The sequence below is a fragment of the Suncus etruscus genome, chromosome 1 (genome assembly GCF_024139225.1).
Source record: "Suncus etruscus isolate mSunEtr1 chromosome 1, mSunEtr1.pri.cur, whole genome shotgun sequence".
Lineage (NCBI taxonomy): Eukaryota > Metazoa > Chordata > Mammalia > Eulipotyphla > Soricidae > Suncus > Suncus etruscus.
Window position 1 is genome coordinate 120,778,450 of NC_064848.1, and position 14,299 is coordinate 120,792,748.

The following is a 14,299-nucleotide window of genomic DNA, read 5'->3' on the forward strand; positions in this document are numbered from 1 at the left end:
AGGAGTAACCCCTGAGCACCACCAGGTGTGGCCCAAAAACCAAAAAAAAAAAAGAAAAAGAAAAAAGAGTAAATTTTGAAAATTCCCATCACGATAATATATATATATATATATATATATATATATATATATATATATATATATGCATATATATGTATATATAAAGCGAGCCAAAGAAGAAGTAGATGATTTCTTTCATAGTAAGGCAGTATGCGCTGTGTGACCTGAGTGGTGCAATGGAGTACTTGGGCCACACACTGTGGTGTCAAGGATAAGATGCAGTGCCAGTAATCAAACTCCGGGCCATGTGCTGTCCTTTATAGAATGAGCACTGGAGTCAGTGTTGTCCTGACTACTGGTTATTGCTAGGTAAGACAATAGGAGACTGGTCTTCTACTTTCACTTGGCCATAATAAGTTAGCCCCATTGCCTTTCCTCATAAATGCTTTCACATAGAGATAGCGAAAGCAGAGTATTTAAGAGCATTCCTAGCACAAGTATGAATAGGTATTAATAGAAAATCACCCATCTTAGCAAAACACAGGAAGATGTCAAATTGAATGAAAACAAAATGACTATCAATGTTTAAGAGATGTTAGAATTATGCTACTTATATAAAAACTGAAATAGTTAATGAGATAAAATGTATAAACCAAAAGATTAATGCTTCCTTTTGTGGGGTAAGGGTTTGTGCCACACTTGGCTGTGTGTAGGGCTTATTCCTATCCCTACAGTCAAGGATAACTCCTGATAATATAATTGATTCTGGGGAACAAACGCACCTTACCTGGTATATTATCTCTCTGATGCCCAAAATATAATGTTCTTAAGAACAGAAAAATAAAAAATAAAGGTAGATAGAAGAAATATTAAACATGAAATAAAAGGTATGATACATGATAGAAAAAATTTAAAAATGAGAATCATCAAATTTAATAATTTTACTCCACAAAAAATCCTGCAAAGATACAAAAACAAAACAAATCACAAAGAAGAATGTATTTGTAAATTACATATTAAATAAAGGACTAGCATATAGAATATATAAAAAACACACAAAATTCAACAACAGAAAGCAATCCAATTAGAAAAAAATGGGCCCGGAGAGATAGCACAGCGGCGTTTGCCTTGCAAGCAGCTGATCCAGGACTAAAGGTGGTTGGTTTAAATCCCAGTGTCCCATATGGTCCCCCGTGCCTGCCAGGAGCTATGTCTGAGCAGACAGCCCGGAGTAACCCCTGAGCACCGCCAGGTGTGGTCAAAAACAAACAAACAAACAAACAAACAAAAAACTGAGGGGTGAGGAAACTAGAAAATCCACTAAAGAAAATACGTAAATGGAAAAAGCATATATATATACATATATATATACATATATATGTAGATATACATACATATATATATTATATAGATATTCAGTATCATTAGCTAGTAGGAAAATAAAAATTAAAACACATAAAACTATCTTTAGAAACTTATCACAATTACACCAGAACTACTCTCACACACAAACACATACAAATAATAAAACAAAGAAAAAAGCTGATAATATGAAATATTAAAGGTATCACTTGTATGTTGTATATGTGAATATATAAAATGATAAGGCCACTATGGAAAATAATTTGGCATATTCTAAAGAGTAAAAATAACATGGTAGAGCAACTTCACATCTGGAAATTTATACCAGAGTGATAAAGACATATATATTCACAAAAAACTGTAGATGAAGAAATTGAGGACCCAAGGAGCATTACATTCTCATGCCCTGACATCCAAGTGTGGTCCAGTTGGCCAAAAATCTCTCAGAATGCTCCCTGGTTTCACTGTGCACTTCTAGGGAAAACACTTCCCCCCTTCCCTGAATAAACCACACTATAAATGAGTGTTTGCATCAGTTATGCTAATAACAGCCAGAATCTGGAAATAATACAGACATATTAATACATTGTGGCATAGCCACACCACAGAATACCACCCAGCATTAAAAGGAATATGTATTGATTCATAGCAATCTGGATGAATTTCCAAAGATTATGTTAAGAAAAATAGTTAAGAAAATATTATTATACTGCATGAAGAAAAACATGGTCTAAATGAGAGTTGTCTTGAACACTCTTGGCCCCAGAGTATAGCAAGGAAAAGCGAAGGAATTGAGTGGAAAAGGAAAAACACAAATATGAAAGAATGGCGGCCAGGGGCCAAGCAGTCTCAGGTGCATTTATAGTGATGACTAAAGAAAGAACTAAATATCTAAGCCAAAGGCAACAACAATAGAATAAAGAGACCAAAATTGTAACAATCTAAACTTAAAATGGCCTGCTATACTGGGGATTAGGCTAGGGGATTGGGGGATGATATTGGAGGCGCTTGGGAAACATTGGAGGGAAGTTGACACTGATGGTGGGATTTGGCCCTGGTTCATTGTGTATCTGAAACCTAACTATGAAGGACTTTGTAAATCACAATGGTTTCAATAAAATAAAAATCCTTTAAAAAAGATTATTATAGATGGTCCTATACTTCTGAAAAATTTGTAGGACTCTGTTTACTGTATGATATTTTTAATTACATAACATTCTTGAAATGGCAGGATTATGAAATGAAGTACAGCTTTGTACTGGTAGGATTAAGGAGGTAGGAAGAAATTGGTTATAAAAACATAATACGAGTGATCCTTAGGTGATGGAAATAGTTGATTAATGCCAATACTATCATTTTGCAAGATACCGTCATTGGAGAAATTTGGTAAAACATCTATGATATATAATATATATATAATATATATGATATATAACTATTATTTCTTACAACTAGTATATCTCAATATTTATTATAACTATGTGATTTTACAATTATTCTTAAAGTATTTAATTAAAAATGAGTAAATAAAACAATTTAGAGCAAAACTTAAAAGCAAACCTTCAAACCCAAAATTAAATTAAATTCATATTTTGAATATTTATTTTGGATTGGGTAGCATGCTGAATAGCCAATCTTATGAAGCAGGAAACATTTTGCACATGACATTCCATCAGAATATCTTCTTTGTGAGGGAGAAAAATTATACACAGAGGAATTGTTCTCCTACTATCTTTAAATTGTTTGTTAAAGGCAAAAGTTGATGTTGCACTGGTGAAAGGGGGTGTTCTTTTTCATAACTAAAACCCAACTACAAAAATGTTTTTAATCATGGTGCTAAATAAAGATATTTTAAAAAATAAAGAAAAAAAGTTGACCTATCTTTCAAATCCATCACTTGATTCTGTCAGGTAATCCTATTTAGAAAGTGAAGAAAATTGGGGCCAGATGATAGTACACGGAGAGTGCTTATATTACACATAGCCAACATGGGTTTGATTCTTGGCACCATGTATGGTTGGTCCTCTGAGAATCACTAAGTGTTATCTCTAAATGCACAGCCAGGAATAAGCAGAGTGTGGCCCTAAAACCAAAGGCCAAAAAAAAAAAAAAAAAAAGTAGAGGAAAAAAATGTGGCTCAAAAGCCAGGCTAAATTTGTAATAATGTATACTTTGGGCCAGGGGAGTTTTTTTGTGGGGGAGCATACATGATAGTAAGCCAGGGCTTACTCCTGGCTCCAGTGTTCAGGGAATACCCCAGGTAAGCTTGGAGTGCCCAGTCAAACTTGGATCAGTCCCATGCAGGCAAGTGCCCTACCCACTGTATTATCACCCTGGCCCCCTAAATTTAAATTTAAACTAATCTACATTGGAGAGTACGTAAGTATTCTCAACAATGAGGTTTAAGAGACTAGTTATAAAAAATGGCAAAAGACATAGCTTTGTAAACAATCTAAGTGAGAATTATGGCATCTACTGTAGTTTTTGCAAATTTTATCAGTAATTGGAAAGAACTGATCTTAAGCTAAACTTTATCAAAAGCATTATTTTGGGATCAAGTGAAATTTGAACTGATATTCATCAATCCACCTACCTATTCAACTGTTTTTCTTTCTCTTCCCTCATATCCTCCATTACATTAATACAAGCTATCACATAATAATTTATGTGAAATTTATACAATATAGGAGCCTGGGGGCACCTTAGAAATGACCAAGTAATATGGTACCAAAGTTTCTTATTTATCCAGAATTATAACTCAGGGACCCTGATTCCCAATAGCTCTATTTCATTATTGTAACTTTCTCAAGGAATTTGATGAATGAAAACTTATCAAAAAGAAATCATGGTTTCAATCAAAGTGAGTGAAATGAAAGCTAACATCAAATTGGATTCTGTGAAACAAAAATTGTATTCTAACAAACATGCCTCCTCTAGCTGAATGAAGGTGTATTTGAAATACACACAGATCACGCTCCCTAGGTTGTATTTTGTAGGTCCCCATAGCAACTCATCCTCAAAGAGAACGAAGCTTTCGCAAAAAATCCAACTAACTACACTTTATTCTCTGTGTCATTTGCTCAATGACTTACAGTAACATCCTGGAACTGGAACCGCATTGTGGGGCCGGATGGATGAGGTCGACTTGTGATTTCCAATATGGTTCTGAGTAGGATGTCCAGTAGGCTGGTCACTATCACATCTATTTCCTCCAAGACAGATTTTTCCTTAATGAAAAAAAACAAGTTTTAGAAAAATGGAGTCATGGTATGTGTATTTAATTCCTCTTTCACAGAAGAGGGGTGAAAGGATTTCTAAGGACAGAACTGATGAGTCAGACAACTTTAGACAGATTTGAATCTCACCAAAGTCACCACAGTAAATAACCTTTTAGAAGAAGGAAAGTTGTGAAGTTTAGTAGCTTCCCCAATATTACACTACTTGGCTGTGCAAATGATGGCTTGTATATAAATTAAACGTGGGGGATGTTGTGGCAAGTGTATCTGACTAATTCAGATACTTTGAAAATGTTCAGAAAATGTTCAGCTATGCTACTAAAATGGCATGTAAGCCTGGGCAAGTCAATTTGCCATTCTAGCTATGACTTACTCCTCATGATATTCCTTCTTAGTTCTAAATTAATTAATCAATCTCTAATTATCATTATTTTTACTTTGTTAATCACTGGAGTTAACTAAATATTTTCTAAAACACTATTTTGAGTGCAACTTACTATTTCTCTAACAATTATTTTTAAATATCTTTACACATATGAAAAGATAAGCAAACAGTGATCAATGTACATACATACTACTCACTAAGAATTCAGCTAATATGGACTAGAATGATTGTACAGTGGATAGAGTGTTTGTCTACTCTAGAAACAAAAGCACACAAAAATAAAAAGAAGGTAGCGAATGTCAGTCAACTACGATGCAGACTGTTTTTCCTGAAGCAAAATTCATATTATCCATGGTTTGAGAGAAATACAAACTCCTCTGTACTGTATGTGGTAGGTTTGGTTTCTTACTTTATCTTCAACAAGATAAAATTGTGTGACAATGTTTCCTATCATAAAGCCTATCTTTACAAAGAAAAGTTGCTTAGAAAGTATGAGATGGAGTGATTTATTTCTTTTTTTCCCCCAGGGGCCACACCCAGAAATGCTCAGTGCTTACTTCTTGCTCTGCATTCAGGAATTACACCTGTTGGGGACCATATGGGGTATTGGGGATGGAACCAGTGTTGGTTGCATGGAGGGCAAGCAACCTACCCACTCTACAGCCCAGGAAGAAGTGCTTTTTGCTAGAACTTTAGAAAATATTTTCTTATACTACAAAGAAAAATACCTTTTCCAGGGTATTTCCTTGAAAATGCATATTTTCAATCCCTTATAAGTAACTAATTGCAACTCCAAATTGAAGTAGACAAATAATAACCTTTTATGCCACTGTTTTTATTATTAATTTTCAATTAAATTACAATTCACAATGATATTCTATTGATATATCTATTCATTACTGATCTATAGAGAGGGAGTTTAAATGTAGAATGAATGCCTTTTCCTGGTTACTGTTCTTCAACTTAGTTCTGTATCGCCCCTGAAGCCTGGAAATGAGCATGTACAGGAATCAAGCATGCTTCCCTAAGCAGGAAAGATTCTTTACACATTTTTAGATACAGTACTTTTCCCCTCAGATGCCAATTCTTTTCTCAGTATTGAGGCACTATCTCACTATTTCCACTGGGGTCTCCGGACAAATCACTCAGGAGGTGTTATGTATGAGTGAAAAAATGGGGAATCTGGAGCCTAGTACTAATCAGAAGATGGACAAGAATATCAGCAATATCAGCATTGTTGTTACAAATCAATAATTCTTAATAGTTGCAAATTGTCAGAACTGAAAAAGGACATTCTGCATCTGTGTATGTTAGTGTCAATCCTTGAGCCATGAATGATGATATTTGAAATATTTATAAACAAACATGTTGTGATTTATCTTATTTGCACAGTATCCTCTACAACTGTTTTGATTGCATCAAGAAACAGGAAGATTGACAGCAATTCACAAAGCCAAAAATTTAGAACTACTAAAATTTAGAATACTCCCAGTCTTCGGGGCTTTCCTCTATTTCCCCAATCTCCATAGGTCCTGGTCCAGAGACCATGGCCAAGTTGTGAGCATCATCATGCAACTTTCAGAAAATGAGGGCGAAAAAGAACACCATCACCAAAAACTCCCCAAATCTAAAAACCAAAACCAAAAACCAAAGCAATATAAATATGTGTATACATATATATCAATCAAAAACCAAAACCAACCCTTCACTTTGCAAGCAGTGATTTATTCTTACCACAGAGCATTCATCATATCAAGATTAAAGACACATGTGGGAGGCTCTGAGTTTTCTAATTTTTTTCTTACTGGGTACTTAGTTCTTTCTCAAAATCCAAGTTTAGGAAACCAAGGTTATTTGGGGTTAAAGCAATCCCAGAGGGTTAAGGAAATTCCTGTAGAAAAAAGTAAAACATCCACCCCAGCTGAAAATAAAAGTGAGAGTTTCTGCAAAATGGTTTCTCAGGAGATCTTTAAGATTTTGTTTTCACATGCCATTTGATGGAAACATACACCATGACCTGTATTTACTTACTGAGCTGTTTTTCTTGATGAGACAAAACACGTTGCTAAGGATACGTGCACACATGATCAGGTCCTTCTGCTCTTGTAAGTGCATGTGGAGGTGATGTAATACTACAGGCAAGAGAATGTACCTGGAATCTGGGGAGAGAAGCATGATTATCATATCTTTAGAGTCCCCCACAAAAAGCATGCAGATTCTCATCTACTTTACCATCTAATTTTTATAGTTCAATAAATCAAGTGTATTGTTTGAAAGATACTAATTCTACAGTTTTTGTATTCAACCCACGATTCTCTGTTTTTTTGTTTGATTATTTGGCACACCCAACTGTGTTCAGGATTTATTCCTGATTATGCATGTAGTAATCACTCCTAGTAGGGTTCATGGGACCATATATAGTTCCAGGAATGCACATTATTTCCTGATATTTAATTTGTGTAAGTGTCCTATAGTTCCTACTGTGAAAATCTGTTTATTCTCCTCTCATCTCCCATATTCTCAAAACACTTATATCATATTTTCTGACTAAATTAGTATTTTGGGTTTGCTGCCATTCAGATTTCTAGCTCTTTGTACATGAAATTTTTTTTTTCCTCTGAAAGCTTTCAGGAGATTGTTCCTGGCAGTTGAAAATTTCATGATTACGCCTTTTGCTTTGGTCCTTGAAATATAGAAATTCATGTTCCTTAGTTCTGAGAATTCAGGTATTTCTAGAATTATTTTCTTCCCTTATTCTGCCTTCTCTCTGGCACTTAGATTACATTCATGTCACAAATCTTTTAAATTGTCTTCTATTTCTCGTGAATGTTTTAAAAAATTGCTCATTTTTCTAAGTACTTTCTTTGTCCTCCAACACTTGTTTTGTTCTCTCATTTATGCTTTCAAACATTTAATCTCAATTTATTTATGACTTCTAAGGCTAGCATCCAGGGTGTATAATCATGCACCTTCTGATTCCCCTTATTTAGGTAGCCACCCTCCTAACACCCTATATGGTTTAATGTTTAATGTTCACAGTTGCCACCAGGTTATTTTTAGTAATTTCCAGGCAACAGGTACCATATTCATTATGTGACTACTCTAATTCATTTTACTGAGTGATCTACTGAATGTGCTACTTTCTCTAGGAAATCTAGAAACTATCATACTTTTGTTTTTCTCACTGAATAATTATTTTATTTCAAGTTTTTCCTTTACTTTTTGGTGCATTTCTTTGACCTCTGCCTTTTACAACTACTTGACACTGTCTGGCTCCCAAATTAGTGTATTAAGGTGTAACCATAAGTAAAATATATATGATTTTATATCCCAATAAATTATTAGAAAAAAATTGAAATGCAAAGTATTCTTAACAGAGAAAGCGCATTTACCAATTTCTCTTTTTTAGATTCAGATTAGGTTACAATATCTTTATTGATTATATCCAGTGTTTCACCTATCAGTATTTGTCTTCTTGATTTCTTTGCTCATACAGTATATTGGGCTTTGGGTCTTTTTTTGTTTGTTTGTTTTGTTTTGTTTTGTTTTTTTGGACCATACTCATTTGATGCTCAGGGGCTACTCCTGGCTAAGTGCTCAGAAATCGCCCTTTGCTTGGGGGGATCATATGGGACTCCAGGGGATCGAACCGCGGTCCATTCTGTGGCTAGCGCTTGCAAGGCAGACACCTTACCTCTAGCGCCACCTCACTGGCCCTGGGGTCTTGTTTTTTTTTTTTGTTTTTTTTTTTAATAATCTGGAATCTCAGATTATCTTTTGTGCAGATACTGGTTCACTACACTGAGGTTCTTTTCTTAGGTTTATATCAAAACAAACCACACAAAGCACAGGCATTCCTCACTTTATAACATAGATATGAAAATGTACTATTATGAAGTAGTTCATTAACGTCTTCCCTTAAATAATAACTCTTACCAGGGAGCTTAAATACTTATTTATAAATCAACTATTTGGCATAATGGAATAAAGAAAAAAAGCCCAATTTAACATGAGCTTAAACACTGAAGAGTGATATATATAACTGGAAAGAAATAAAGTTTTGAAAATAAGGCTTATGTGATATCATTCCTATAGTTAGAGTAATTTAATATCTAAAACTGCAGTTTGTAATTTGCTAAGAAAATGTCTACTGAAACTTATGACATAAAATTCATATGTAATCTGATCAAAAAGAATTCAATAACAACCTATCCAATAGGTTAGTTTTTTTTCCCATTTCTAGAACAATTACAGGAAATAGAAATGATGACTTCAGTGAGTAAATGCCAAACAAGCTGATTGCTAAAATGCTAATTCTTACCTTTACAGGAAAAAAAAACCCAAACCATGAACTCATCAAATAGTATCAAATGGAAAAGAAAATCCACAATTCAATAAACACTAAGTTTCCATACTTAAAGAACAGAACGTGTTATGTGAATTCTGTCCTTGAAAGCAAAACATACTTACATTTCATATCTTTGACAAAAATACTAAGTATTGTGTGCCTTATTTACTTTTGGTTTTGCTTGTACACACCTAACTGGATCAAGTCATGACCCATTAGTAAATCCTAAGGGGTATAGGCTGAATATAAATAGCTAAAATATGTTGCTAGAATTATTCCCCAAGACTAATTCAGAGTAAAGTGCTGAGTTGATCTTGGCTTCTGTCAACAAAGCTTTAGACAAGGATCTTTGAAGTCAACATTTGCTCACCAGAGACCAGAGTCTTCAAGTCCCATAGTTTGTGGTTTGTGGGATTACCACAGGGCCTCCAGCCAGGACTAGTTATCAGGGAGACAGCTCTGTAGCTACTTTTAAGCAGCCTCAGAAGGGGGAGACTGAATCACATGGACAGGGGCCATGTCTGAAGAGCAACACTGTGTACATCAGAGCTGTTGGCTGCATTGACAAGGCAGAAAACTTGAAACTAGATTGGGTTGAACTTTTGGTACCAAAGACATTATGAATTGAGTGTCAAGGTCACAGAAAGCTACTAAACGTGCAAACAAACCTTTCAGGCATGAGAGGTACCAATGCTCTGTGTAGAAGGGACTGCAGATGACTTAAGGGGTATATTCTCGAATAAAGAACACACAAGCAGCAGCCTAGGGTATATCTGTGCTTAGCTTACAGATCTCACATTCTGGACTTAATCCCCCCTCTACCATGGGGAATACTTCCCTAAGCAAAAATAGGTGCTATGTGCACTTCTTATTTTGATAACTGTGTTCTGTCCTGGTCCTAAAGCTCATCACATGCTTCTCTATTATTATGGTCAAGCTCATCCTTAGCTCATTGATTGTTTTTCCAATCATATTTTTAAAATATACATTATCTATTCAACAATTATAGTAGTCTGTCTTGATTTCTCTAGCACATGGCACAATACAAGGTATTCATTGATGGACAGTGCCAGGGATTCTTATGAAGGATAATAATGATGTAATTGATTTTAAGATGAAGCTCCTGCCCTCTGGAGCTTTCCTTGGGAGTGAAGAACTAAAACAAATATTAAACCACTAAAACTTTATTTACTTAGAGTTGTGTTATGTGATACAAGAAGAAAAAGCCAAAGGCAGAAGTATATCACATAGATGGTAATGGAGTTACTGTATTTTCTGGTGTATAAGACGACACTTTAACCCAAGAAAAACTTCCTAAAGGACTTAAAAGTGAGTTTCTTCTTAAAAGTAAGAGGGGGCGGATCACTTGTCCCTGAAGCTGGAATAAGTTTCATAATGGGGCTGATAGAAAGTTTTAAAAAAATAAATGTTAGGGAACTCAAGAGAGATTACAGTATGGTACGGTGCTGGCCAGGTACTGAGGCTGACCTGGTTTGATCCCTGATTCCATATATGGTCCCCTGAGCACTAAAAGGAGTGATCAATGAGCACAGAGCAAGAAGTAGCCCCAAGGGTAGCTAAGTGTCCTTATATGCACTCAAAAAAAAATGAGAGTTAAAAGGAATCTGGACAGTAAATAAAAATTAACTAGGTTCTCAAGGAGCAGGAAAGTGAACTAAAAGGAGATGGTGCTGGATGGGTGGGAGTAGACAGATTAGGAGGTTAGAATATAAATTCTGGAATGTCTCCTTAAATTAGAACAAAAGAATAAATGGTGAGCAAAGTATCTGGGAATGATAACACCTGATCAAAAAGTAGCAATTTAGAATGAAGAGAGGGCAAGGTTGGAGGGAATGTGTTGCCAGAAGACAGATTTCAGAAGGTCCAACAACTGACTTGGTGATGCATGGAGATTAAAGTTAAGAGGGAAAAGTGGGATCCAAGAATTCTGAGGTTTTCAGGTGGATGATACTGACATATACTGAAATAGAGATGAACAAGCTTACGAGGAAAAATATAACATTTTCCATTTTATATATTACTATTATGGTAGAGGATAGGGCCACATCCAGTAGTGTTCAAGAGTGACCTCTGCTCAGGAGATCATACGCAATATTGGAGATTAGAACTTGGGTCTGCCACATACATGGCAAGTGCCTTATCTCTTTTATTATTTCTCTAGCCCAATATTTTAATTTTAGAAGTCATGCATTAAGGAAGCTTATGAAACATTAATGGGAGATCATAAGAAAATAGGTGGCTGCTTAGATCTGGCATTCAGAGGCGAGGTCTAGTTAAGAAGTACAAATACTAATGTGTCATGCAAAGCATATAGACTACTATCTGAAGTTAACTAAATCAGATGAATCCTAAGATTCATTGATCATCCTGCTGCATGGTATCAATACAATCCGGAACCCCTTATGTCATCAGATCAGCATTACTTTCACAACAAATTACAAGCTGACTGTATTCAGGAGCTGTTTCTGTTGCATTTGTGACAATACTGCTAACCTAATACCAGAAGTGGCATCTGATTTCAGTAACATTTGGTGAATAAATAAATCAATGACACCGAGTTTTCCTGGATGAGAAGCAACTGAAACAAAGCCTACCAGTTGTTTTCACTTTTGAATATAGCTTAAATGAGAAAGAAGCAAGTAGAATTCATATCATATTCAGTTTACAATAACTCCATCTGCTGGTACTTGTCTTGAGTCACTAAGAAATTGCAGCAAGTTCCAACAACACACTTCACCACCAAATGATGCGGTTTCCTGTGGTACTGGAAACAAGACACATACCGATTCTGGTGCCACTCCTTATCCTCAATATCTGTGCTGATGTGAATGGAGTGGTGCAGTAAATGAAAAGAGAAGTTTTGCTCTTTTCCCAGTAATATTCCTGCCAATGCCAATTAGTATGAAAAAGTTCAGGCTGGGGCCGGGCGGTGGCGCTAAAGGTAAGGTACCTGCCTTGCCTGCGCTAGCCTTGGACGGACCGTGGTTCGATCCCCCGGTGTCCCATATGGTCTCCCAAGCCAGGAGCAACTTCTGAGCACATAGCCAGGAGTAACCCCTGAGCGTTACCGGGTGTGGCCCAAAAACCAAAAAAAAAAAAAAAAAAAAGAAAAAGTTCAGGAATAAGTTTAGAGGTCAAAGTTTAAAGGAGGCCTAGAGTTGCCTTAAATATATATTTTTATGTTTATTTGGAAATGTCACAAATAAAAATTAGGGTCAACTATGAGTTGGGTATTTATTTGGATGATCTTAGGCTTTCTTCCTGAATAACTCTCCAAGAACATGCACTTAACATGATTTGATCTACATATTTTTGGGGGCTTAATTTTAGGCCACAACCCAGCAGTGCTCACTGGGGACCATAGTTGGTATCAGGAATTCAACTTGGTAAGTGTCCTACCTGTTATATTATCTTTCTGGCCCATATACTTTTTTTCCCAATATTTTTAAGGTAGTGACCACTCCTGACAGTGTGTGGGATCCTCCCTACAGTGCTTAGGAAACCACAGAATGCCACGATCAAAAGCATGGTCCTAAACATGCTAGGTGATGTCCAGCCCCTACTGCATACTTTAAAAAAACAAAAACAACAAAAAACACAACAGATGGGCAAATCTTTTAGTACAGGAGCAGCACCATAGCCTTGAACACTTGCATTAAACCACCAATCCAGCTAAGAGTATTGTTTAATATTGCTCAGGAAGTATCCCAAGTTTCCTGAGCACCACATGGGACGCACCATACCAACCAATCAGTCTGTTCTCCCCTGATACACCCCATTTGCCCACTTTCCCCAATGGCCCTGCTTTTCGAGAAAACAAATGCCCTTATTAAAGCAATTCAAGTTTTTAAGTTTAACACAGTAGTTTGTAAAGCTCTGACAAGCAGGCAAGTCTTTTGTTATTGTTAACTATAGTATATTTAAATTCTTTATCTGAATAGTAAAAGAATAACAATAGGGGCCCGGAGAGATAGCACAGTGGCCTTTGCCTTGCAAGCAGCCAATCCAGGACGAAAGGTGGTTAGTTCGAATCCTGGTGTCCCATATGGTCCCCTGTGCCTGCCAGGAGCTATTTCTGAGCAGACAGCCAGGAGTAACCCCTGAGTACCGCCAGGTGTGGCCCAAAAACAAAAACAAACAAACAAAAAATACTAGTATCTCTTACTTCCCCTTCAGCTTGGTCATCTTTTCTCTGTAGGTGATATCATTATCCCCAGTGTTGGAATTGTCTTAGGAGGCTATATAATAAAAAAATCGAAATGATGTCAGATAATCTGCAAAATTAGCCATGATCTGCAGTGGTGTTCCATACTGTGTTATTCTATACTGTTCATTGTTAGATGTGATTGTAAGATGAATCTGGAGGGCATCAACATCCCTTATACAATGAGTAATTTGAGGTGCCATTCATATTATTATCACGACTTAATTGCAAAACCCTGTGGTGTTTCTATCTTCAAGACAATTGCTCCCCTTCCTTCCACAACAGTCTTGCACTACACTCAGAACATCGTGGCTGCTCAGAAGACAGAGGCTACTGTGTTCCTTTCGTCTCTTTTCTTGTGACCCTCATAAACTCTCCATAGCAGATGGGGAGCAAGGGGTTCCTAAGGTCAAGAGGCCCAGAAACTCTTCTTGGAGATTCATGGCCAAACAGGTTCATGTTTCTATAGTGGTTCTATGTGAGGACCCCAAAATGCACTGTTGCTTGAGCCATACAGGGCCTGACTAGTTGGGCCCCCAGGAAGTTCCCAGGGGCCTCTATAGTTGCACCTGGCTGGGAATACCAAGTGATGCTGGGGATCAAACTGGGTTACTTTCTTGCAAGTAGCTGACTTATTTTTTCTGTATAGTGTACTTAATTAATGTACTTAATTCACTTAATCATTTACTTAAATCATTGGATCTACTTGGCATAACATATCTGTAAAGAAAACATGTCTTATA

The 14,299-nt window shown here is 36.3% G+C and overlaps 1 protein-coding gene across 1 annotated transcript in view; it reads right to left on the minus strand.

Moving 5' to 3' along the window:
- DOCK4 (dedicator of cytokinesis 4) overlaps window positions 1-14,299 on the minus strand; it is a 530,301-nt gene that overhangs the window by 124,598 nt on the left and 391,404 nt on the right. Inside the window, exons 24-25 of the mRNA XM_049782931.1 lie at window positions 7,015-7,142; window positions 4,455-4,589 (exon numbers count right to left, since the gene is read on the minus strand). Coding sequence (XP_049638888.1) covers window positions 4,455-4,589; window positions 7,015-7,142 — 263 coding nt within the window. The remainder of the gene's footprint in view (window positions 1-4,454; window positions 4,590-7,014; window positions 7,143-14,299) is intronic.